The sequence below is a fragment of the Papio anubis genome, chromosome 2, assembly GCF_008728515.1.
Source record: "Papio anubis isolate 15944 chromosome 2, Panubis1.0, whole genome shotgun sequence".
In the NCBI taxonomy this organism is placed as follows: domain Eukaryota; kingdom Metazoa; phylum Chordata; class Mammalia; order Primates; family Cercopithecidae; genus Papio; species Papio anubis.
Window position 1 is genome coordinate 155,623,856 of NC_044977.1, and position 23,375 is coordinate 155,647,230.

The 23,375-nt window shown below is 38.9% G+C and overlaps 1 protein-coding gene and 1 pseudogene across 7 annotated transcripts in view; one reads left to right on the forward strand and one right to left on the reverse strand.

Moving 5' to 3' along the window:
- The window catches only part of PPP2R3A (protein phosphatase 2 regulatory subunit B''alpha), a 190,483-nt gene that overhangs the window by 84,074 nt on the left and 83,034 nt on the right, over positions 1-23,375 (reverse strand). For all 6 annotated transcript variants that reach the window (XM_003895077.3, XM_017955869.3, XM_017955870.3 and 3 more), the window contains 2 exons: positions 23,243-23,345; positions 2,858-2,932 (listed from right to left, as the gene is read on the reverse strand). In XM_003895077.3, the coding sequence (XP_003895126.2) occupies positions 2,858-2,932; positions 23,243-23,345 (178 nt within the window). The remainder of the gene's footprint in view (positions 1-2,857; positions 2,933-23,242; positions 23,346-23,375) is intronic.
- Positions 17,024-18,071, forward strand: LOC101021564 (annotated as a pseudogene). The gene has a single exon (XR_644121.4). The product of XR_644121.4 is annotated as a proteasome assembly chaperone 2 pseudogene (transcript).

Consider the following 23,375-nt stretch of genomic DNA (forward strand, 5'->3'; position numbering starts at 1 on the left):
TGCTAACAACAAAGTGAAATTTAACAAATGTAAAGTTATATAAAAATGCCATGAAAATATTACAGCAGAGATAATTAACTGTACTCTATTAATTCACCAGTGTAGTTCATTTTGTTCAACTATTATTAACACGACACTATTTCTTAGAAAATGTGAATTATATGTGAACAAAATGGTTTCATGGCTTTTCACTCTAAAATCATAAAACTTCCTGGTGATGGCTGGGTGCGGTGGTTCATGCCTGTAATCCCAGCACTTTGGGAGGCTGTGGTGGGTGGATCATGAGGTCAGGAGATTGAGACCATCCTAGCTAACACGGTGAAACCCTGTTTCTACTAAAAATACAAAAAATTAGCCGGCTGTGGTGTTGGTTGCCTGTAGTCCCAGCTTCTCAGGAGGCTGAGGCAGAAGAATGGCATGAACCCGGGAGGCGGAGCTTGCAGTGAGCCGAGATTGCGGCACTGCACTCCAGCCTGGGTGACAGAGTGAGACTCCATCTCAAAAACAAACAAAAACCAAAAAACTTCCTGGGGACTACTTGCTAGATGACCAAATACCATTGAATGTCCAAGTACTTCAAAAAATATCAAACTATGTGTTCATTAAGATCATGAAAGAAAAAAAAGAAATATCAAACTGGAAACCACAAAGAAAATTTATTTCCATTTCACTCTTTTGTTCTTTAATATCTCTAATACATGCCAACAGTTTGGACTAGTTTAATTCCAACTAGTTTGGACTAGTTTATTTCTAAGATCTTTTCTAACTCTTAAGAGTCTAAATTATGCTGTTAATATGCCCTGAGTTTTCAGAACAGTCACTATTTAGAACCCAATAATTCTTTTTGCGATTGCAGCCAGAGCTAGTGTAGAATTCTTTTTTTTGAGACAGAGTCTTGCTTTGAATCCCAGGCTGGAGTGCAGAGGCGAGAATCTCGGCTCACTGCAACTTCCACCTCCTGGGTTCAAGTGATACCCGTGCCTCAGCCTCATGAGCAGCTGGAACTACAGGTGTGCACCACTACACATGGCTAATTTTTATATTTTTAGTAGAGATGGAGTTTCACCACGTTAGCCAAGCTGGTGTTGAATGTCTGGCCTCCAGTGATCCGCCTGCCTCGGGCTCCCAAAGTGCTGGGATTACAGGCATGAGCCACTGTGCCTGGCCTAGAATTCTTAAACAGGGATAATTTCATGTATTCACTCAGTACATATTGACTGTGTGTCTATTATATGCCAGATAGTATTCTAGGTACTGAGGATATAGACAAAGTTCCTGCTTGCGTGGAGCTTATATTATAGAGACGGAGATGGACAATAAACAAACAAAAAATTAAATATCAGATGATAGGAGCTAAGAAGAAAAATAAAGCAGGACAAAGGAATAGAGTGTCGGGGGAGGGGGCAGACGAAGAAAGGTTACAAAAACAGAGAGTGATCAGGGAGGGCCTCACTAAATAAGGGAACCGAGCAGACATCTGGATGAAGTGAGGGAGCGACAATGTGGAAATCTGTAGGAAGAACATTCCAAGCAAAGGAAAGAGGAAGAACAAAGTACGTGAGGCAGAAATGGGTTTGGTTTGCTCATGGTGGCTGAAGCAGAGTAAGCAAAGGAGTGGGAGGTAGGAGATAAGATGAAAGAATAGGGGTTGCCAGGATATGGGAGGATTATGGAGAGTCTTGGCAAGGACTTGGCTTTTATTCTACGTAAGCTGGGAAACTACTGCAGGGTTTGAGCAGAGGAGTGACATGATCTGGCTGACTTTTTAAAAGGACAATTGTTTGCTTTGTGGAGGCTAGACTACAGGGCAATCAGGGTGGTAACAGGGAGACCAATTAAAAATAAACCAAGTTTGAAATGGGAGCGACAGGCCAGGTTAATTGTGGTAGAGGTAATTTAGTAGAGTGTCACAGTTAACAGGAAAAAAAAAAAACCTCTCAGATTGTCTTAGATAACAGTGACACCTTCTGGCTCAAATAAAATCTTACAGAGCTTTATACTGACATGAGAGCCAATGCAAAAGCATTGAATGAAAAATAAAGTTCCTATAGGAGGAAAAGAAAACAGTAGTATTTTGTAACTCGGCAGGACTCAACATATCTTTGGCTAACAAACTGTACCCTAAGTATAGGAGGGTAGTCCTCAGAGGAGACTACCCTGTTTAGCTGAGGAATCTGAGCTACAGGCCAGGGCCATCTCACTTGAGAATGTGTCAGTGAACGGCCCTGGGGCTGGTCTGTGGAATGTCCCCAAAGATAATGTGGAAGCTAGGGCGGAGTGCATGAAATGGCTACTCCATGCCCTGTGGGCCTGTGTGCGCTCACTCATAATTCCTGACCTATCTGGGACTAACCAAATGAGGCTGTGCCTGAGAAACAGGGAGTGCGAGCTCCTCACAAAATGAGATTGTGATCATGTTGTTTTAAATTCTTACATCGTTTGTTTTCTGATTACACACAAGCTATTTTCTCATTATCCATTTCCAGTTCTAAGTTTGAGGTACTAGAGATTAATCTTTTTCTGGAACAGGGACAGGCTGTTGAAAATTCTTTTCAGTCTTATTTGGAAATGCTAAAGATCAAATTAATATCATATTCATAACACAGAAAAAGATATGCCTCATAAGACCAGAGAGAAGGAATATATTACTTTAATTTTGTAAGTATTGGGCACAAACAAGAAGGAAAATAGATAAAAACGAAATTATGAATTCACTTTTATTTTACCTTCCTTCTACTTAAAATAATCATTATAACCCATGTTACCTTTTGCACAGATACTTGAAATTCTGGATAGCAAATGGTAATAAAAAGGTGACTTATGGAGTTATATTAAGAAAAAAGATGACTCAGCCTACCGTGGTGATGTAGCGGGAGTGGAATTCTGGAGCATCTTTCAGGAACGTGAGACCAGGGTGGGTATCCACCACATCCTGAAAAAGATCAAAACCAAAACTAAATTAACAAACATACAAAGATTATGCCCAGAGAAGTTTTTCCTTCCCGTATAATATGTTGCCAGTTGAGCAAACTTGCTATTTTAGAATAATGAATAATGCACTTAAAATTTAATTCTTTATTAAATTCAAGTTTCATTATAAGCATACTTACGCGTGCTTTTCTGTATACACAGTATACTTCAAAAAAAGTTAAAGTTTGATTTTAGCTATGTTAGGTAATTTGTGAATCAAATGTCTCCGAGGTATGTACTGTAATTCTAACACATCAACAGCACATCAAGGCAATTCATCTGATGCCACAGATTATTGTAGAGGTATTATGTAAAGTGTATTTACACAGAAAGGATGTGGTGGACAGTAGATGCAAGCCAATGAAAATGATCCTCTTTCATAATCTAAAAACATGGGAAATTCTTTTTGGAAAAAAAAAGCAGCCATGTAGTCAAGTAGTTTGAATGTGTCTTTGTTAAGCTGTGCAAGCCAGTTAATGCCCATCAGATTTTATCATAATTGTGTGGGTAAATCATTTCTCAAATTAGAATTTTATTTATTTTTAAATCTTTAATCTTGTTCTCATTGAAGACTATTAGAATATTAAAACCTTAAAATACTGTTTTTATTTCCTAATTATATTTTTAAAGCATTTGGAATGAGCCCAGAGGATCTAATAGAGATAATCACAATATTAATTAACCAGAGGAAACAGCTATGCCATTACAGATATAATCTATTAATTGGCTTGTCATCAACAGACATCAAGTATATCTCTGTTTCTTCAGAGCAGTTAGCTATAATACTTACCAATATATAGTCTCAAACAAATTGACTTATTTCTTTAACTTTTTAAAGACTTATTATTATACATATTACATAATTTTCATTTTTTGAGACAGTCTCGCTCTGCCTCCCAGGCTGGAATACTGTGCTACAATCTTGGCTTATGACAACCTCTGCCTCTCCGAGTTCAAGTGAGTCTCAGGCCTTAGCCTCCTGAGTAGCTGGGACTACACGTATGTAGTACCACACCAGATTAATTTTTGTATTTTTAGTAGAGACAGGGTTTCACCATGTTGGCCAGGCTGGTCTTGAACTACTGGCCTCAAGTGATCCACTTGCCTCAGCCTCCTGAAATGCTGGGATTACAGGCATGAGCCAACACACCTGGCTAACTTTTTATTTGGATATAATCTTATACTTACAAAAATTATTATAGAAAAATTTCCTGTGCTCCTCTCCCAGTTTCCCTTAATGGTAACAAGTCACAGACAATAGTATAATGATCAAAACCAGAAAATGAACATGGGTAAGACATTAAACTAATCAAATCTCACTAGTTTTTCCCTTAATGTCTTTTTCTTTTCCAGGATCTTACACTGCATTTAGCTTTTGTGTCTCACTGGTCTCTTCCAATCTGTGAAAGTTCATCAGTCTTTCCTTATGCTTTTGATGCTTTTAATGAGTTCTGGTCAGTTATTCTGTAGAATGTCTCTCCATTTGGTTTTGTCTGATGTCTGGTCAAGATTAAGGTTACACATTTTTGGCAGGAGAACCACAGAAGTGATGCGTCCTTTTCAGTGCATCACTGGGCATACATAATACAGAGGGTATGTGATGTTGGTATGTCTTCATTTGGTGATGTTAACTTTGATCACACTTAGTTCAAGTGTGTCTGCTGCGTTCTCCACTGTAAAATTGCTATTTTCCCTTAATAATTGATAAATATCATGGGGGCAGATACTTTTGAGAGTGTCAATATCCTATTTCTCCCCAGAATTTCTCTCATTCATTTTAGTATCTATTGTTAGATTATGCCTGCAACATTTACACTGTAGTGTTTACTTAATAGTGATTTTGTCTATATTCTGTCTACATTTCTTAATTGGAAATCTTCTACAAGGAAGAGCTGTCTCTTCTCTCCTATTTTTTTGAGACAGAGTCTTCCTCTGTCATCCAAGCTGGAGGGCAGCGGTGGTGCGATCTCAGTTCACTACAACCTCCACCTCCTGGGTTCATTCAATTCTCCTGCCTCAGCCTCCTGAGTAGCTGGGATTACAGGCGTGTGCCACCATGCCCGGCCTATTCATTTTTCTGAACAGCACAGACTCACTGGTATTTATTTCATTCTGTCGGTTATAATCCTATACTATCATCATTTTGTTGCTCAAATTGATCTAGCTTTGGCCACTAGGAGTTCCTTCAGATTGGCTCCTGTGTTCTCTTTTTATTTTTACAAATGAGACAGGGTCTCACTCTGTCACCCAGACTGGAGTGTAGTGGCTCGATCTTGGCTCACTGCAACCTCTGCCTTCCAGGTTTAAGTGATCCTCCTTCCTCAGCCCCGAGCAGCAAGAATTACAGGCATGTGCCACCATGACGAATTTTTGTTTTTTAGTAGAGATGGGGTTTCACCATGTTGCCCAGGCTGGTCTCAAGCGATCTGCCTGCCTTGGCCTCCCAAAATGCTGGGATCACAGGCATGAGCCACTGCACCCGGCCACCTGTGTTCTCTTGATATGCCCCTGTGTTTTTATGGGGACTTTCATATTTTCTGGCATAAGATGACCCATGTTTATCTTGTATTTTCCTTGCCGTAGCTCTGGTATACCAACCTTTTGTCTAAGAAGCCCTGGTTCCTTTCACTGGAGAATGGTATTTAAAACCAAATCTGAGTGTGAAAGGTGTCCATTACTACTAGAATAGTATTTCATTGTGTACATCACTACATTTTCTTTATGCCTTCGTTCGCTAATACTTAGGTTGATACCATATACTGTTCAGCTTTGGTTAGTTTCCTCATCTATTTGCTGATCAGTACTCTGCTGAATACTCATGGAGGAACTTCTGAAGATCTCTGAGGATTGTTCTCCATGCAGTTCTCTCTTCTTTGGTACTCTGTCCTGAGAATTCTAGTCATCTTGGTTCTCTTAGACCCTCAGGCTCTGTCTCCTAAATTCAAGGAGCCCACTTAACTCAGCCCAGGTTTCCCATTCTTGCACTATGACTTGAAAACTCTCCAAGGTGGTACACTCTCTCAATCATAAGACTCACTTTGTTTCTGTCTCTCAGGAATGAATCACTCGTTTGTCGCCTGATGTGCAGCATCTTGAAAAACCATTGTTTTATATTTCCTGTCTGTTATTTTCTGTTGTTTCAAGTGGGAAGGTACATCCAGTCCCTGTTACTCCTTCTTGGTCAGAAGTGGCAAATCTATTGATTTTTCTATGTTAATTTTATTTCCTCCTACTGTACTATTTTACTGAGTTAGTTTTATTACTAATTTTTTCTGAATTTTCAAACTTTACTGTCATCTGCAACAAGATACTTTTACTTCTTTAACCAATCTTATGCTTCTAACTGTTTTCTCTTATACAATTACTACAGTAAAATGCTGAATAGTAGTGGAGACAGTGGGCATCCTTGCCGTGTTCCTGATCTTTGTTGAAGTGCCTCTAGTGTTTTCCCATTAAATAAAATATTGGCTTTAACACTAAGGTATAGATATTTCATCATGTTAAGAAAGTATCTAAAATATGGAGAATTTTTTTTCCTTAGATATAACATATGACATTAATAAACGATATGGTTTGGATCTATTTCCCTGCCAAATCTTATGTTGAATTGTAATCCCCAGTGTTGCAAATGGGGGCCTGGTGGGAGATGACTCGATCATAGGGTGGATTTCTCTTGAATGATCTAGCATCATCCTCTTGGTGCAGTCTTTGAGATAGTGAGTTCTCGTGAGATCTGGTTGTTTAAAAGTGTGCAGCAACTCCCCCACACCTTGCTCCTGCTCTTGCCAAGTGAGATTCTGGCTTCCCTCTTGTCCTTCTGCCATGACTGAAAACTCCCTGAGGCTTCACCGTAGGCTGAGCAGATGCCAGCACCATACTTCCTGTAAAGCCTGCAGAACTGTGAGCCAATTAAACCTCTTCTCTTTATACATTACCTAGTCTCTGTTATTTCTTTATAGCAATGCAAGAACAGCTTAACACAATAAATATCCTAATATTAAAACAATCTTGCCTTCCTGGAATAAATCCCGCTTGGTCATGGTATATTGTTTGGTAATATTTTATTACCTTCTATCATTAATCTTGAAGCTATATTTGTTTGCAGTTTTATTCTCTGGATTGTCTTTTCCTGATTTAGGTATCAGTGTTATACCTGCTTCATAAAAGGTGTTTGAAATTTTCCTTCCTTTTCAATACTCTGAAATAATTTATGGAGCATTTGAACTATCCAGTTGCTGAAGGTTTGGTAGAATTCCCCTGTAAAACGACCTGGGCCTTGTGCTTTTTTGTGCAGTTTTGTAATAAATATCTGTATTCATTCTATAAAAGTCTGTTTACCTTTCTAAATCAAATGGAGTCAATTTAGGTCATATGTATTTTCCTAGAAAACTGTCCATTTCATCTAGGTTTTCAAATTTATCTCCCTAGACGTCTGCAAAGTAGCCTTTTCTGATTTTAAAAAACTTTCTTCTGGCTGGGTGCAGTGTTTCACCTGTAAGTCCAACACTTACAAGGGCAAGGCGGGAGGGTCACTTGAGCCCAGGAGTTCAAGACCAGCCTGGGCAACATATCGAGACCTTGTCTCTATAAAAAATTAAAAAATTAGCTGGGTGTTGTGGTGCACATCTGTCATCCCAACTATGTGGGAGGCTAAGGTGGGAGAATTGCTTGAGCCCACATAGTTGAGGCTGCACTGAGCTGTGACAGTGCCACTGCACTCCAGTCTGGGCAACAGAGCGAGATCCTCCTTGTTATTTCTTATTTTGTATATTAGTGTACTCTCCCTTTTTTCTTAATCAAATTAGTTTTTTATTAATATTTTCCCATAACCACAATTTCAATTTGTTAAAAGTGCTATTGGTTTTTTATTTTCTGCCTTCTTAATTTCTGATCATTACTGGGACTAGCTGAGGGGTACATAAGGCTCTGCTATACCAGTATGTATGCATTTCAAAATTCCCCATATTAAAAACTTTAAAAAGTTTATATATATATACACATAGTATAAAATCAAGGCATATACAAGTATTTATATAAATAAACATTCTACTAACCTTCCCACCTTATTTAGCCCCACTTCTTTCCAATCATTTATACTTTTAGGTCTTTTGCTGGTTACTTCTCTAACTAAACATATATTTAACAAAAATCTAATTAAAAACCATATAATAATTATTTTATTACTTTATCAACTTTAGAAAATATTGATTCTTTGCTGGGAAATATGTGGATTTAGCTCATTTATACTGTCCTACTTTACTCCCCTATCCCAATATTTGAGGTTATGATGTTCAGTTCTTCGGTTGACTATCTTTGTAAGGTGCAAAACTTGTATTTATCCATCTAATTTTCATTCATCTTAGTTCCTTACTTTCCTTTTACATAGGATAATAGCACCCCCTCCTTATTTTCTCTTCTTCTCCCTCTTTTACCTTCACATTTTATTGGCAATATTTTTACTTTTATGTCGTGCAGGGTTTTTTCATACTTTTCCACAACCACGACAAAATTTTCTACAGGTTACCCACACAGTGATTTTTAGATGCTATAAACTAAAATGTTTTTGTGATATTTTGACTATATAAATATGGTTGAATGTTAGGTCAGGCAATCTATGAGGAACGTATTTCATTGTGTATAGGTCCAGCATCAGGGTCTTGGAATGTTCAAAGGAGACTGTTTCTGACGAGGTTAAACTGTCTTTTCTAACTGCATCAGCTGTTCATAATTATGCCATATCTTAGTCTGCTTCTTGTTTAGATCGTGGCTGTCTTACATAGTTTTTTCATTTTTCCTGGCGTTTCTAATTGTTTAACTTATTGACACAGGCTTCATCATAGCCTTGTTTCCTTATTCTCTCTCTTTTTTTTTTTTTTTTTTTTTTTTTGAGAGGGAGTCTCACTCTGTCGCCCAGGCTGGAGTGCAGTGGCGTGATCTTGGCTCACTGCAAGCTCCACCTCCACCTGGGTTCACACATTCTCCTGCCTTAGCCTCCTGTGTAGCTGCGACTACAGGTGCCCGCCACCACGCCCGGCTAATTTTTTGTATTTTTAGTGGAGACGGGGTTTCACCGTGTTAGCCAGGATGGTCTCAATCTCCTCGTGATCCGCCCACCTTGGCCTTCTACAGTGTTGGGATTATAGGCGTGAGCCACCGCGCCCAGCCTCCTTTTACTCAAATGTAACTGTATTGCGTGGAGTTGCTCCTCACCTCCCTCTCCCACATCATGGACAAGACCTGGTTGGGGGAATTTTACCTTCTCTCTTCTGAACTGGCTGCTCTTCAGTTATCATCCTGACACTGACCTTTATTACTTCTCTGGATTGAATCCACTGTGTGTTAGATCTCACGCATTCCTCTTTCTTGGTTTACTTACTTTGCTGCAATGCATGCGCAAGTAACTGTTTAAGAAATAAAGAGGTAACTTATAAAGGAGATAAACTTTCTGAGTTCATGAATATCCAGGAATCAGGTTTATGTGAACCTCATTCCTAACTAGTAGGTCGGCAAAATACAGAAATCTAAGTTCAAATCCATTTCCTGAGGGATGCCAATGAGGATCTAATACCATTCTAGACTCTTCATCTACATTTTTCTAAAACTTTAAGGACACATTTATGCATGTGTCTTAAAAAAAACATAATTGTCAGCACTGAGTGGTTTTTTGAGACAGTCTTGCTCTGTCACCCAGGGTGGAGTGAAGTGGTGCAATTTCAGCTCACTGCAACCTCTGTCTCCCAAGTTCAAGCAATTCTTCTGCCTCAGCCTCCTGATTAGCTGGGATTGTAGCTGCATGCCACCATGCCCAGCTAATTTTTGGACTTTTAGTAGAGATGGGGTTTCACCATGTTGGCCAGGCTGGTCTCAAACTCCTGACCTCAACTGATCTGCCCGCCTTGGCCTCCCAAAGTGTTGGGAATACAGGTGTGAGTCACTGTGCCTGGCCTCAGTGGTTCTTTTTAACCAAAGAATCATATATTTTAGCGCTGCAAAATAATTATGTATTATTTTATTCGATGATTTTTTTCTCTCCACTTTTCCCCTGTTTTCTTCCCCAGACTCCAATTAATTAGATATTAAAATTCCTGAAGTGGTCCTCTATGTCCCTTTTCTTTTTCTCTCTCTTTCTCTCTGAAAGATATCCTCAACTTTAGTTTCCAGGTCTTATGCTGAGCTTTTGGTACTTACATTTTAAAATTCTAACAGCTTTTTCTTGTATCAGCATTGTTTTCATACAGTTTATTCTTGTTTTGTTTTTTTGTTCTTTTTTACATTTATTTAAATTGACAAAATTGTACATATCACGTACAGTGTGTTGTTTCAAAATATGTATTTATTGTGGAACGGCTAAATTGAATTATTAACATACGTATTACCTCACTATTTTGTAGTGAAAACACAAAATCTACTGTCTTAGCAATTTTCAAGAATAGGATACACTGTTATTAACAATAGTAACCATGTTGTATAATAGATCTCTTGAAATTATTCCTATTTAGCTGAAATTTTGTGTCCTTTGACCAACATCCTCCCAGCCTTGGTTATTAGTTCATTCTCACACTGCTACAAAAAACTACCTGAGACTGGGTAATTTATGAAGAAAACAGGTTCAACTGACCCACAGTTCTACAGACTGTACAGGAGGCATGCCCGGGGAGGCCTTGGGAAACTTACAATCATGGTGAAAGGCGAAGGGGAAGCAAGTGCGTCTTCATATGGTGAGCAGGGGAGAGACAGAGAGCAAGGGGGAGGTGCTACTCTCTTTCAAACAATCAGATCTCATGAGAACTATATGAGATAGCACTAGGGGGATGGTGCTAAACCATTAGAAACCACCCCCGTAATCCAATCACCTCCCACCAGGCCCCACATTGAACACTGGGAATTACAATTCAACATGAGATTTGGGTAGGGACACAGAGCTGAACCGTATTATTTGGTAATTACCATTATATTCTTTACTTCTATGAGTTTACCATTTTTAGGTTTACCTATAACTGAGATCATGTAGTATTTGTCTTTCTGTGCCTGGCTTCCTTTACTTAACATAATGTCCTCCATATTCATCCACGTTGTTGCAAATAACAGAGTTTCCTTCTTTGTTTAAAGCTGACTAGTATTTCATTGTGTACATATACCGTATTATCCTTTTACGTTTTAAGTTCAGGTGCTCATGTGCTGACTTGTTACATAGGTAAACTTGCGTCAAGAGGGTTTGGTTGTACAGATTATTTCATCACCCAGGTATTAAGCCCATTACCCATTAGTTATTTTTCCTGATCCTCTCCCTCCTCCTACCCCCGCCCAACCTTCAATAGGACCCAGTGTCTGTTGCTTCCCTCTATGTGTCCCTGTGTTCTCATCATTCAGCTCCCACTTATAAGTGAGAATATGTGGTATTTGGTTTTCTGTTTTTGTGTTAGGTTTGCTAAGGGTAACAGCCTCCAGCTCCATCCATGTACCTGCAAAGGGCATGAGCTTATTCTTTTTTACGGCTGTACAGTATTCCATAGGGTATATATATCACATTTTCTTTATTTGGTCTATCATTGATGGGCATTTAGGTTGATTTCATGTCTTTGCTATCATGAACAGTGTTGCAATAAACATACGTGGCATGTCTCTTCATAAGAGAATGATTTACATTCCTTTGTATACATACCCAGTAATGAGACTGCTGGGTCAAACGGTATTTCTATCTTTAGGTCTTTGAGGAATTGCTACACTGTCTTCCATAATGGTTGAACTAACTTACACTCCCACCAACAATGTATAAGCATTCCTTTTTGTTCACAACCTTGCCAGTATCTGTTATTTTTTGACTTTTTACTAACAGACATTCTGACTGGTGTGAGATGGTATCTCATTGTGATTTTGACTTGCATTTCTCTAAAGATCAGTGATGCTGAGTTTTTTTTTCATATGATTGTTGGCTACATGCATGTCTTCTTTTGAAAAGTATTTTTTCATGTATTTTGCTCACTTTTTTATGGGGTGCTTTTTTTCTTGTAAATGTATTTAAGTTCCTTATAGATGCTGGATATCAGACCTTTGCCAGATGCATAGTTTCTAAAAATTTTCTCCCATTCTGTAGGTTGTCTATTTACTCTGTTGATAGTTTATTTTGCTGTGCAGAAGCTCTTTAGTTTAATTAGATCCCATTTGTCAATTTTTGCTCCTGTTACAATTGTTCTTGGTGTCTTCGTCAGGAAAGCTCTGCCTGTGCCTACGTCCTGAAAGGTATTTCCTAGGTTGTCTTCCAGGGATTTTATAGTTGTGGGCTTTACATTTACATTTTAATCCATCTTGGGTTAATTTTTACATATGATATAAGAAAGGCATCTAGTTTTAATCTGCATGTGGCTAGCTAGTTATCCCAGCACCATTTATTGAATAGGGAATCCTTTCCCAGTTGCTTTTGTCAGGTTTGTCAAAGTGTGCAGTCTTATTTCTGGGTCCTCTATTCTGTTCCATTGGCCTATGTATCTGTTTTTGTACCGGTACTATACTGTGTAGCCTGGTAGTACAGTTTGAAGATGGGTAGCATGATGCCTCCAGCTTTGTTCTTTTTGCTTAGGATTGCCTTGGCTATTAGGGCTCTTTTTTGGTTCCATATTAATTTTAAAGTAGTTTCTTTTCCTATTTCTGTAAAGAATGTCAATGGTAGTTTAACAGGCACAGCATTGAATCTATAAATTGCTTTGGACAATATGGCCATTTAAACGATATTAATTCTTGCTATCCACGAGCAGAGAATGTTTTTCCATTTGTCTGTATCATCTCTGATTTATTTGAGCAGTGGTTTGTAGTTCTCTTTGTAGAGATCTTTCACCTCCCTAGTTAGCTATTCCTAAGCATTTTATTCTTTTTGTGGTAATTGTGAATAGGAGCTCATTCCTGATTTGGCTCTTGGCTTGTTTTTGGTATACAGGAATGCTAGTGATTTCTACACACTGATTTTGTATCCTGAGACTTTGCTGAAGTTGTTTATCAGCTTAAGAAGCTTTTGGGCTGAGACTAGCAGGTTTTTGAGATCTAGGATCATGTCGTCTCCCAACAGGGATAGCTTGACTTCCTGATGCCCTTTCTTTCTTTCTCTTGCCTGACTGCCCTGACTAGAACTTCCAATACCATTGTAGTTGCTCATTCAGTGCGATGTTTGTCATATATGGCTCTTATTATTTCGAGGTATGTTCCTTCAATACCTAGTTCACATTTTCGTTATGCCTCCATTCACTGATACTTAGGCTGATTCCGTATCTTGACTATTGTGAATAATGCTGCAATGAACCTGGCAGTGTAGATATCTCTTCAACATACTGATTTCATTTCCTTTGGATATACACCCAGTAGTAGGATTGTAGGATCATATGGTAGTTCTATTTTTAATTTTTTGAGGAACCTCCAAACTGTTTTCCATAATGGCTATACCAATTTACATTCTCACCATCAGTGTGCAAGGATTCCCTTTTCTCTATATCCTCTCCAACACTTGTTATCTTTCGTCTTTTTGATAACAACCATTCTAACAGGTGTAACATGATCTCTCATTGCGGTTTTAATTTACTTTTCTCTAATAGTGATTTTGAGCATTTTTCATATAGCTGTTGGCCATCGTTTGTCTCCTTTTATGCAACGTCTATTCAGATTCTTTGCTATTTAAAAAATGTATTGAGATAAAATATAAATATAAAATTTACCATATTTACCATTTTAAGTGTACAGTTCAGTGGTAATAAATACATTTATATTCTCTTTTCCGTTCATCTTCTCCCTCCCCTTTCCCCTTTCTGGTCTCTGGTAACCACCAATCTACTTTCTATCTTCACAAGATCCACTTTTTAAGCTCCTGCATATGAATGAGAACGTGTGATATTTATCTTTCTGTGCTTTATTTCATTTAACATAATGGCCTCCAGTTCCAACCATATTGCTGCAAATGACGGGATTTCATTCTTTTTTATGACTGAATAATATTCCATTGTGTATATATACACCATATTTTCTTCATCCACTGATTGGCACTTAGGGTGATTCCATATTTTGGCTATTGTGAATAGTGCTGCAATAAACAGAGTGCAGATATACTAATTTCCTTTCTTTTGGACATTTCTGGATCATATGGAAGTTCTATTTTTAGTTTTTTTGAGGAACCTTCACACTGTTCTCCATAGTAGCTGTATTAATTTACATTCCCAACACCGGTGTACAGGGGGGTCCTCTTTCTCTGCATCCTCACCAGCATGTTATTGCCTATCTTTTTGATACAAGCCATTTTAACCAGGGAGAAGGTGAAATGATATCACTTTGTGGCTTTAATTTGCATTTCTCTGATGATTAGTGATGCTGAGCATCTTTTCATATACCTGTTGCCTTTGCCCATTTTTTTTTTTTTTTTTTTTTTTGAGACGGAGTCTTGCTCTGTTGCCCAGGCTGGAGTGCAGTGGCGCAATCTCGGCTCACTGCAAGCTCCGCCTCCCGGGTTCACGCCATTCTCCTGCCTCAGCCTCCCGAGTAGCTGGGACTACAGGCGCCCGCCGCTGCGCCCGGCTAATTTTTTCTATTTTTAGTAGAGACGGGGTTTCACCATGGTCTCGATCTCCTGACCTTGTGATCCACCCGCCTCGGCCTCCCAAAGTGCTGGGATTACAGGCGTGAGCCACCGCGCCCGGCCGCCTTTGCCCATTTTTAAATAAGGTTATTTTCTTGCTATTGAGTTGTTTTGAGTTCCTTACAAATTTTGGATATTAACACCTTGCCAGATATATGGTTTGCTAATATTTTCTACCATTCTGTAGGTTTTCTTTTCACTCTGTTGATTATGTCCTTGACTGTGCAGAAGTTTTTTACTTTGATGCAATTCCATTTGTCTGTTTTTTCTTTTACTGCCTGTGCTTTTGGGTTCATATATATAAAAAAAAAAAATCAATGCCAAGACCAGTGTCACAAAGAAAACCCCGATGTTTTCTTTACAGTTTCAGGTCTTACATTTAAGTCTTTAACCCATTTTCAGTTGATTTTTATATATGGTGTAAGATAAAGGTTATTTTTGTTTTATGGTTCTTATTTTATATAACCTTCCTTAATATAGTACTTTTTAAAATGACTGTTTTTTTAAAAGAATAGTTTTAGGTTTATAAAAAAAATTAAGAAAACAGAACTGAGAGTTCCCATACACCCTGCGCCCAGATTCCCCCAATAATTAACACCTTACATTTACTATATGGTCCACTTGTCAAAATGAATAAACTGATATTGACACATTATTATTGAAGTCCATACTTTATTCACATTTCCTTAATTTTCACCTGATGTCTTCTTTCTGTTCCAGTGTTCTATCCAGGGCATCACATTCTATTTAGTTATGTCTCCTTAGACTTCTTTTGGCTGTGACAGTTTCTTAGACTTTCCTTACTTTTGATGACCTTGACAGTTCTGATGAGTACTGGTCAGGTATTATGTAGGATGTTTCATTACTGGAATCTACCTGATGTTTTCCTCACAATTAGACTGGGTTTATGGATTTTTGGGAGAAATGCCACAGAAGTAACATGCCCTTTGCAGCATATCTTGTCAAAGGTACACACTATCAACATGATTGATGACTGCTGATGTTGGCCTTGATCATCAGGCTGAGGTAGTATCTGCCAGGCTCCTCCACTGTAGTTACTCCCCACACCCTGAAATCAGTATGCATAGCCCACTCTTAAGGAATGGTGATTCACGCTCCGCTCTTTAAGACTGCAGTGTCTACTAAACTGTTTGCAATTCTTCTGCACAGATTTGTTTCTCCTCCCCAATCATTTATTTATATCAGTATGTGTAATTTGTTTTAAAAACATTCTCATCACCACATTCCGTAAAGATGGCTTCCCAAGTAGTGGTATTTCTCTAAGTTGCTCCAGAGTCTTAGGGTAAAAACCACAGTTAGTAAGCTCCTTATGAACAACCTCTGTATCAAGTACTTTGTCCATTGGCAGGCAGGTGTTAAATACAGCAGTTGGCTCGTGTGGATATAGTACTGCAGAGAAAGACCCACTCTGTGAAGATCTGAGCAGCATGGTCAGTGAATACAGAGAATGAGGCATGGTAGGACCTGTAATCTCCAAACTAAACTGGTCTCTGTATCCAGAAAGAGCTGCATCTTCACATTTACACTTTGTGTCTTAAGCATTTGCATTATGGCACCTCGGAGAGCAACAGGGGATAAGAGGGTTGGAGGAAGTCCTGCCTGTGGACCTGAGGTAGCAACTAATCTCTTAGAGTTGATCAAAAAATTAAGCAATGTAAAGATATTGATTCCTTTCACCAACACAACAGACTCAGGTCTGTGATCCATTTGTACTTCATGTTTCTCTTTATGCAGCTTGATAGAAAGTATGTCTGGCTTTTTAATTTTATCTTGCACACCCATCTCTTCTACATTTATAACTGGAGATCCTGAACACCAAAGTAAGCCTAAAAGGAATCTTTGAGGAAAAAAGCCTTGTAGCAAGGAAAGTCAAGATTCTTGAAGTTAAAGAAATATACTTCAAAATACTGAAATGTTTATAAACATTAACTTTTATTACATGCACTGAGCAGTAGTATTTAAGATTTTAAATCAGTGTTTTCTACTTTTACTATTTTCAGATTAAATTTTTAGATATAAAGATAAAAAACTCAAATAACTCAAATGAGATATCTATAGCCCTACAACCTAACTGTATAATGAGTAGAAAACTGAATTAATGCATTTCTTTGCAAACAGGAAATTGAGACTAAACACACAGCAGTTATCTCATGGCACTGTGACTGATGGCATCAGGGCAAAAATGTGTTACTTTACCCTTTACCTAAGACTCCTGGCAGGTTCTTGTTTTATAAAGGTAGAAAATAAATGTAGACAACATCTACTGAGCTGACTGATGATGCCTTTACCTAAACATCTTTCCTACTGATTTATAATTCCTTTATTTTCACATATACTAAATTTGTTTAAATGCATGTTAATTCAGATAAAAAGGCATTCTGTATTCCACATAGAATAGTGTTAAGAATTGTGGCTTTTCCGGTGTCACGCTTAGTCCCTGCTGGCCACCCCCCTGCGACCATGTTCGTTCTCTGCGGGGAGTCGGCCCCCGACCTTGCTGGCTTCACCCTCCTAATGCCAGCAGTATCTGTTGGAAATGTTGGCCAGCTTGCAATGGATCTGATTATTTCTACACTGAGTATGTCTAAGATTGGTTACTTCTATACCGATTGTCTTGTGCCTATGGTTGGAAACAATCCATATGCGACTGCGGAAGGAAATTCAACAGAACTTAGTATAAATGCTGAAGTATATTCATTGCCTTCAAGAAAGCTGGTGGCTCTTCAGTTAAGATCCATTTTTATTAAGTATAAATCAAAGCCGTTCTGTGAAAAACTGCTTTCCTGGGTGAAAAGCAGCGGCTGTGCCAGAGTCATTGTTCTTTGGAGCGGCCATTCATATCAGCGCAACGACCTGCAGCTTCGCAGTACTCCCTTCCGGTACCTACTCACACCTTCCATGCAAAGAAGTGTTCAAAATAAAATAAAGAGCCTTAACTGGCAAGAAATGGAAAAAAGCCGGTGCATTCCAGAAATAGATGATTCCGAGTTTTGTATCCACATTCCGGGGGGAGCCATCACAAAAACGCTCTATGATGAAAGCTGTTCTAAAGAAATCCAAATGGCAGTTCTGCTGAAATTTGTTTCAGAAGGGGACAACATCCCAGATGCATTAGGTCTCGTTGAGTACCTTAATGAGTGGCTTCAGATAATCAAACCACTTAGTGATGACCCCACAGCATCTACCTCACGGTGGAAAATACCAAATTCTTGGAGATTACTCTTTGGCAGTGGTCTTCCCCTGGCACTTTTTTGATCTGTTTTCCATTTTATACCTTATACCCAGAACACTTACTACCAACACAACTGTTAAACATTCTAGACAAAAAAATCGTATGATCCGAGAACATATTAGGAAATTACCTTCACCGTAAATGTCAAAGGAAAAGATTAAGGATCTCTTTGCCATGCTTTTCATCATATGCAACAAATGTGAATTTTGTACAATAAAATTTTATTTCCTCAGTAAAAAAAAAAAAAAAAAAAAAGAATTGTGAAGTAGGCTGGGCACGGTAGCTCATACCTGTACTCCCAGCACTCTGGGAGGCCGAGGCGGGCGGATCATGAGGTCAAGAGATCCAGACTATTCTGGCCAACATGATGAAATCCCATCTCTACTAAAAATACAAAAATTAGCTGGGCGTGGTGGCGCATGCCTGTAATCCCAGCTACTTGGGAAGCTGAGGCAGGAGAATTGCTTGAACCTGGGATGCGGAGGTTGCAGTGAGCCGAGACCGTGCCACTGCACTCCAACCTGGCGACACAGCGAGACTCCAACACACACACACACAAAAAAAGATTTGTCAAGTATGCTGAGCTGTCATGGCAAAGTAGCATTTAATGTGTTTATAGGTGTGTGTGTGTGTGTGTGTGTATGGGGAATTGTATAATTCACATTTTTAAAATAAAAGTGCTTAGAAATCAAAAGCATTGGGTAAAGAAATAATAGTATCTAAGTATTTGTTCACTTTATAATCCAGAAAATAAAACACCACGTTTATTCCCCCCCAAAAAATTCTCATTTCTTCTGTTTCCTGAATTAGTTTTGTTTCTTTTCTGGGCTGCTTTTTCTGTGTATATATTTTTTTAACCTTTATTTTTCTTTAATGATGATCATTTTCCTCATATACCTGGTTGTCCATTCATGTTTAAGAAGGACAACGTAGTTGATATAATTTTCCTTTGTGGAAATATAAGTAGGTCTATTTTTCAACAGGTATCTTTCTTGAGTACCAAATGTGCCTCGGGGTTCTGTGCATTTAGGGTGGGTGTGTTGACTGACAGGCATTATTTTAGAGTAAACTGGTGAGACCTCCCTGGATCCCCAACTGCCAGAACAAAGAGAAATAAGGAGAACTTTAAACTGTGGCTGTCACATTAGAAGCCTTACCATGCTTTATTGTCTTGTTAGTATGTTTATGCTTGTGAATAAATGTCAGGCTGCACTTTACATTTGTGAACCAGGAAAGGAGTCAACTAGTGATTGACCTTCAATGAATCCCCATTTCCAGTATCTCTCATTGGGTCAGTCAGCCCTGAATTTACAGCTGCTCTGGGCCTTGATGAGAACAGGAGCTCACTTCTCTACTGGAGCCCACAGATGGCTCCTGATTCTGAGTTGTGGTTTTCTTAGCCTACTTCTGGTCACTTTTTCTTTTTTTTCTTTTTTTTTAGTCCATATAAATCCATTTATCATTGAACTACTTATTTACAATTTTAAGATCACAGAATCTTTTTTAAACTTTTATTTTAGGTTTGGGAGTAAATGTGAAGGTCTGTTACATAGGTAAACTCATGTCACAGGGCTTTGTGGTACAGATTATTTCACCACAGGTACAGGTATTAAGCCCAGTACCCAATAGTTATCTTTTCTGCTCCTCTCTCTCTTCCCACCCTCCACCCTCAAATAGACCACAGTGTCTGTTGTCTCCTTGTTTGTGTTCGTAGGTTCTCACCATTTAGCTCCCACTTATAAGTGAAAATATGTGGTATTTGGTTTTCTGTTCCTGCATTAGTTTGCTAAGGATAATGGCCTCCAGCTCCATCCACAGTCCTGCAAAAGACATGCAGTCACTTTCTACCTTAAATGTGTTAAGATTTCTTGTACACTGATTTTCTCTACCATTCCATTGGCTTCCATGGGTTTATTCTTTTTTAATTTCTATACTTTAACTTCAGAAGGGCTTGGGAAATGGGAGGGTAATGTCTCTATTTAGTTTGTCTCTTTTACCAGAAGACTCTACAAGTCCATTTCTTAAATAAAAATAAGATTTATTCTTAGATTTAAGGGAAGTATAAATGTCTATTAACTCATAATTATGATTTTGTTGTTGTCCGTTTCTAATTTTCTTAGTCTAAACTTAATTTACATTCCTGTCAAAGCTTTTATTAAAGCTCTCATAAAATTCGGAATTGCATCATCAGGGTAGGGTCCGCACAGGAAGAAGAATTCACTGTATGAAGCTTTCATGAAAAGACTCCATGTAGAGTTGTGGGCAGGATGAAGGGAGCAAACAAGGGAATAATGAGGCACCCAGAGACCACTGACAGGAGGATACTGTTATAGTCCTGAGGGCCAAAGTAACAAGGGAAGGAGGAATGTCTAGTAGGCACTAGGACCATGGACAAGGGGCTGTCCAGCAGAAGCTGTATTACAGAGAGATATAGTTACTGTGCTGAGGCAGACAGCAGGGAAGAAATGCCAGCTTTTCTTTCCTCTGTCCTCCCAATTACTGGCAATGCTTCCCATTGCCCAGATCCAACCAGAAGCTAGTCAGCAAGAGAGCCCCACAGACGCAGTCTGTAGAGTCAGCAAGACCAAGAATGGATTGAGAGAGTGAGGATGGAGAGCAGATAGAGAACTGGTAATAAAACCTAATGTTTTATTACAATGTAGTTCAAATATTGAAGATTTGAGATTTCACAAAACATAGGAATATTTAATGTTGGATATTATCAGGTAAAATGGTCTTAACTAAATGCCAAAAACTATTAAGAATCTTCATTCTCATGAGTATTTTTTTGAGGGGAACAAAACCATGTAGCAGATGAGTCTAAGGATAATCAAAGCCATGATGCAAATTAGACAAGCCCAAGGGCCCTGAACATAAAATAAAATCAGAACCAAACTTCGTATTTTAAACATGGAAAATTGTTACTATAATTTAAAATCTATGTACTATGGTGTTATTAGGCAGGGTAGCGGTTATTGTTGGGTGGCAGTGACTGAGATGGAGCATGATGGGCTTTGCACGTGCTGGTAATACTATTTTTGGATCTGTGTGCTAGTTATATGGATATGCCCACGTTGTGAAAATTCATTGACTAAGTACACTCGTAATTTGGGTGTTTTGTGTGAGTATATTTCAGCAAAAATCTTTTAAAAAAATCATGGTGTAGTGAGGCGCCATGACTCACGCCTGTAATCCCAGCAGTTTGGGAGGCCAAGGCGGGCGGATCACTGGAGGTCAGGAGTTCAAGGCCAGACTGGTCAACATGGTGAAATCCCGTCTATACTAAAAACACAAAAATTAGCCAGGTGTGGTAGCAGGTGCCGTAATCCCAGCTACTTGGGAGACTGAGGCAGGAGAATTCCTTGAACCCGGGAGGTGGAGGTTGCAGTGAGCCGAGATCGCACCATTGCACTCTAGCCTGGGCGACAAGACCGAGACTCTGTCTCCCAAAAAACAAAAAACAAAACAAAACCAAAAAAACATGGCAGCCATGAATACAACTTTAAAAAAACCTCAACTATTTCCACGTATTTTATGCCCTTCTTTAGTATACATACTAAGAACTAACAAGGATTTACTGTAACAATGATGCATATTCAACAGGCAGGAAAAGCTTATCTTAGCTTCAAAGAATTTGTGATCTGCTTGGAAAAACCAAATATGTAGATACGAAAACAAGAATATTAACAAGCAATATCTCAGGCTATGAAGAATGCCATAGTAGAAACAGGTGCAATACTGATATGTAACTGATTCCCATGGGAAGGCCTAGATAGAAACACTCCCCAAGCGGGCTCTTTCTGTTGCACATCTCTTTCTCTCTAAAACCTTAACAAAGGTCAACTAGGCCAAATGACTGTGGACCCTGCATTTAAGCCTACAATACACACAGTGCCATAAAAGCCATGAAGATTTTGAGGTCACTTCTCTTCTCTGCCCTGAAGTATTGAGTAGGGAGCCCACTCTTACCTGAAAGGGAAGAAGACAATACAAGGAAAGAGAATTGAAGGCAGAGATAGGGGAGCATAAAGGAACATGGCAGCAGGAGATTTCTGCCGAGTAGAAGACCTCTTAGTGTCAGTAAAAAGAAAGAAGTCTGTGGGTGACAGGAGCAAAGGGACCCTGCTGTCTGGCAACACCCTAGGAAGGCAGCTAAAACCTCAAAAGAAAACAGCTGTGTGTGCATCTAGTCAGACGGGCCATAGGTATCTTCACCAAAGGGTTCTGGGGCTTGACACACGGCACAGAAGCAGCAAAGATCTCTGGATCTGAAGGGAATCTTCTAGCCAAAGATGGCTGATGTCTCAGCAGTAACTCCCAACCCTAACGCTTTGGTACCGTGTAATACCTCAGAACTGTGGCACAGCTCCAGGCTGAGAAACCTCAGGAAGGTCTGCGGTTAAAAATATCCGCCAACCTGGTAAATGAGGGCTAATGTGAGAAATTCAAATCCAGAAACTTATACTTCTGATAGATCTGAGGTTTATTCAGGCCTGAGACTTATCCTTATTTTACATGTATAATATATGGGTATACAACACACAGAGTTTAAAATTTCATACACAGAAAAGGAAAAATGAGAAGTACAGTGCCATTGTTTTATCTGGTTCCATCAGTGAAAGCTGCTCCCTGTAAGTGAGTTTTCTAGATAAATACATATAGAGTCTATGCTACTAAAATAAATTACTAATACCAGCTGAAATCTGGTAATGGGATTGGGACTACTGCCATTATCCTAAATTACTCCCAGACTAGAGTACATTTAGAGCTTTTGTGTCTTTTTTTTTTTTTTTTCTCTCTTAGTGTTTCTTACTCTCCTCACTACCTTTGTAGTCTGGTGGCAAATGTCTTCGCAGCTCTCTGTGCACTTGATTCTAGTTATCCTCTCTCCCTTCTCCTATTCTAATTTTCTGTTTCAAATACATCTTGGGTTGAAGAATGAGGAAACCAAGCATTTAAAAACTGTACTTAAATAAAGAGTCAGAGGCAGTGAGTGAAGACCCCAGCGTTCGTGAGAGTTATTCCAGTTACATCATGACCTTTTCTTTCTTTCTATCAGGTTCTTAGCTATGTTCTACACTAACAGAGAAGTTATCTTCTTGCATTCTATCATTTCAGAAGGCGCCTCAGTGATTGCTGTGGGTGGGCAAAGGGGTGGCTGAGTAGCCCCTCTCCTCTGCTTCAGTGGGAGTAGCCCTGAAGGAGTAGCTCTTCTACTACTATGGGTTCTGTTTTAGATGTTATTTAACGAGAGGATCTTACTGCTAAAACAAGTTTGAAAACCACTCTTTTAGAAATCTGATCTCTAGATTTGTGTAGCTCAATTGACATGTTATAGTTGCAAATTTTAAACAAAATTGCTGAAACTCCAAAATTAGAACCCATTTTCAAAAGGAAATGAAAATTACCTGAAGTAGAGGGATGAAATCCTCCTGTTCTAGAGAGCTGCAGTTGGGCTTTGCTAGAAGACAGATGAATTTAGAGGCATCATCATGATGGTTATTCAGCAACCTATAAAAGAAACAACTGCTTAGGAAGATT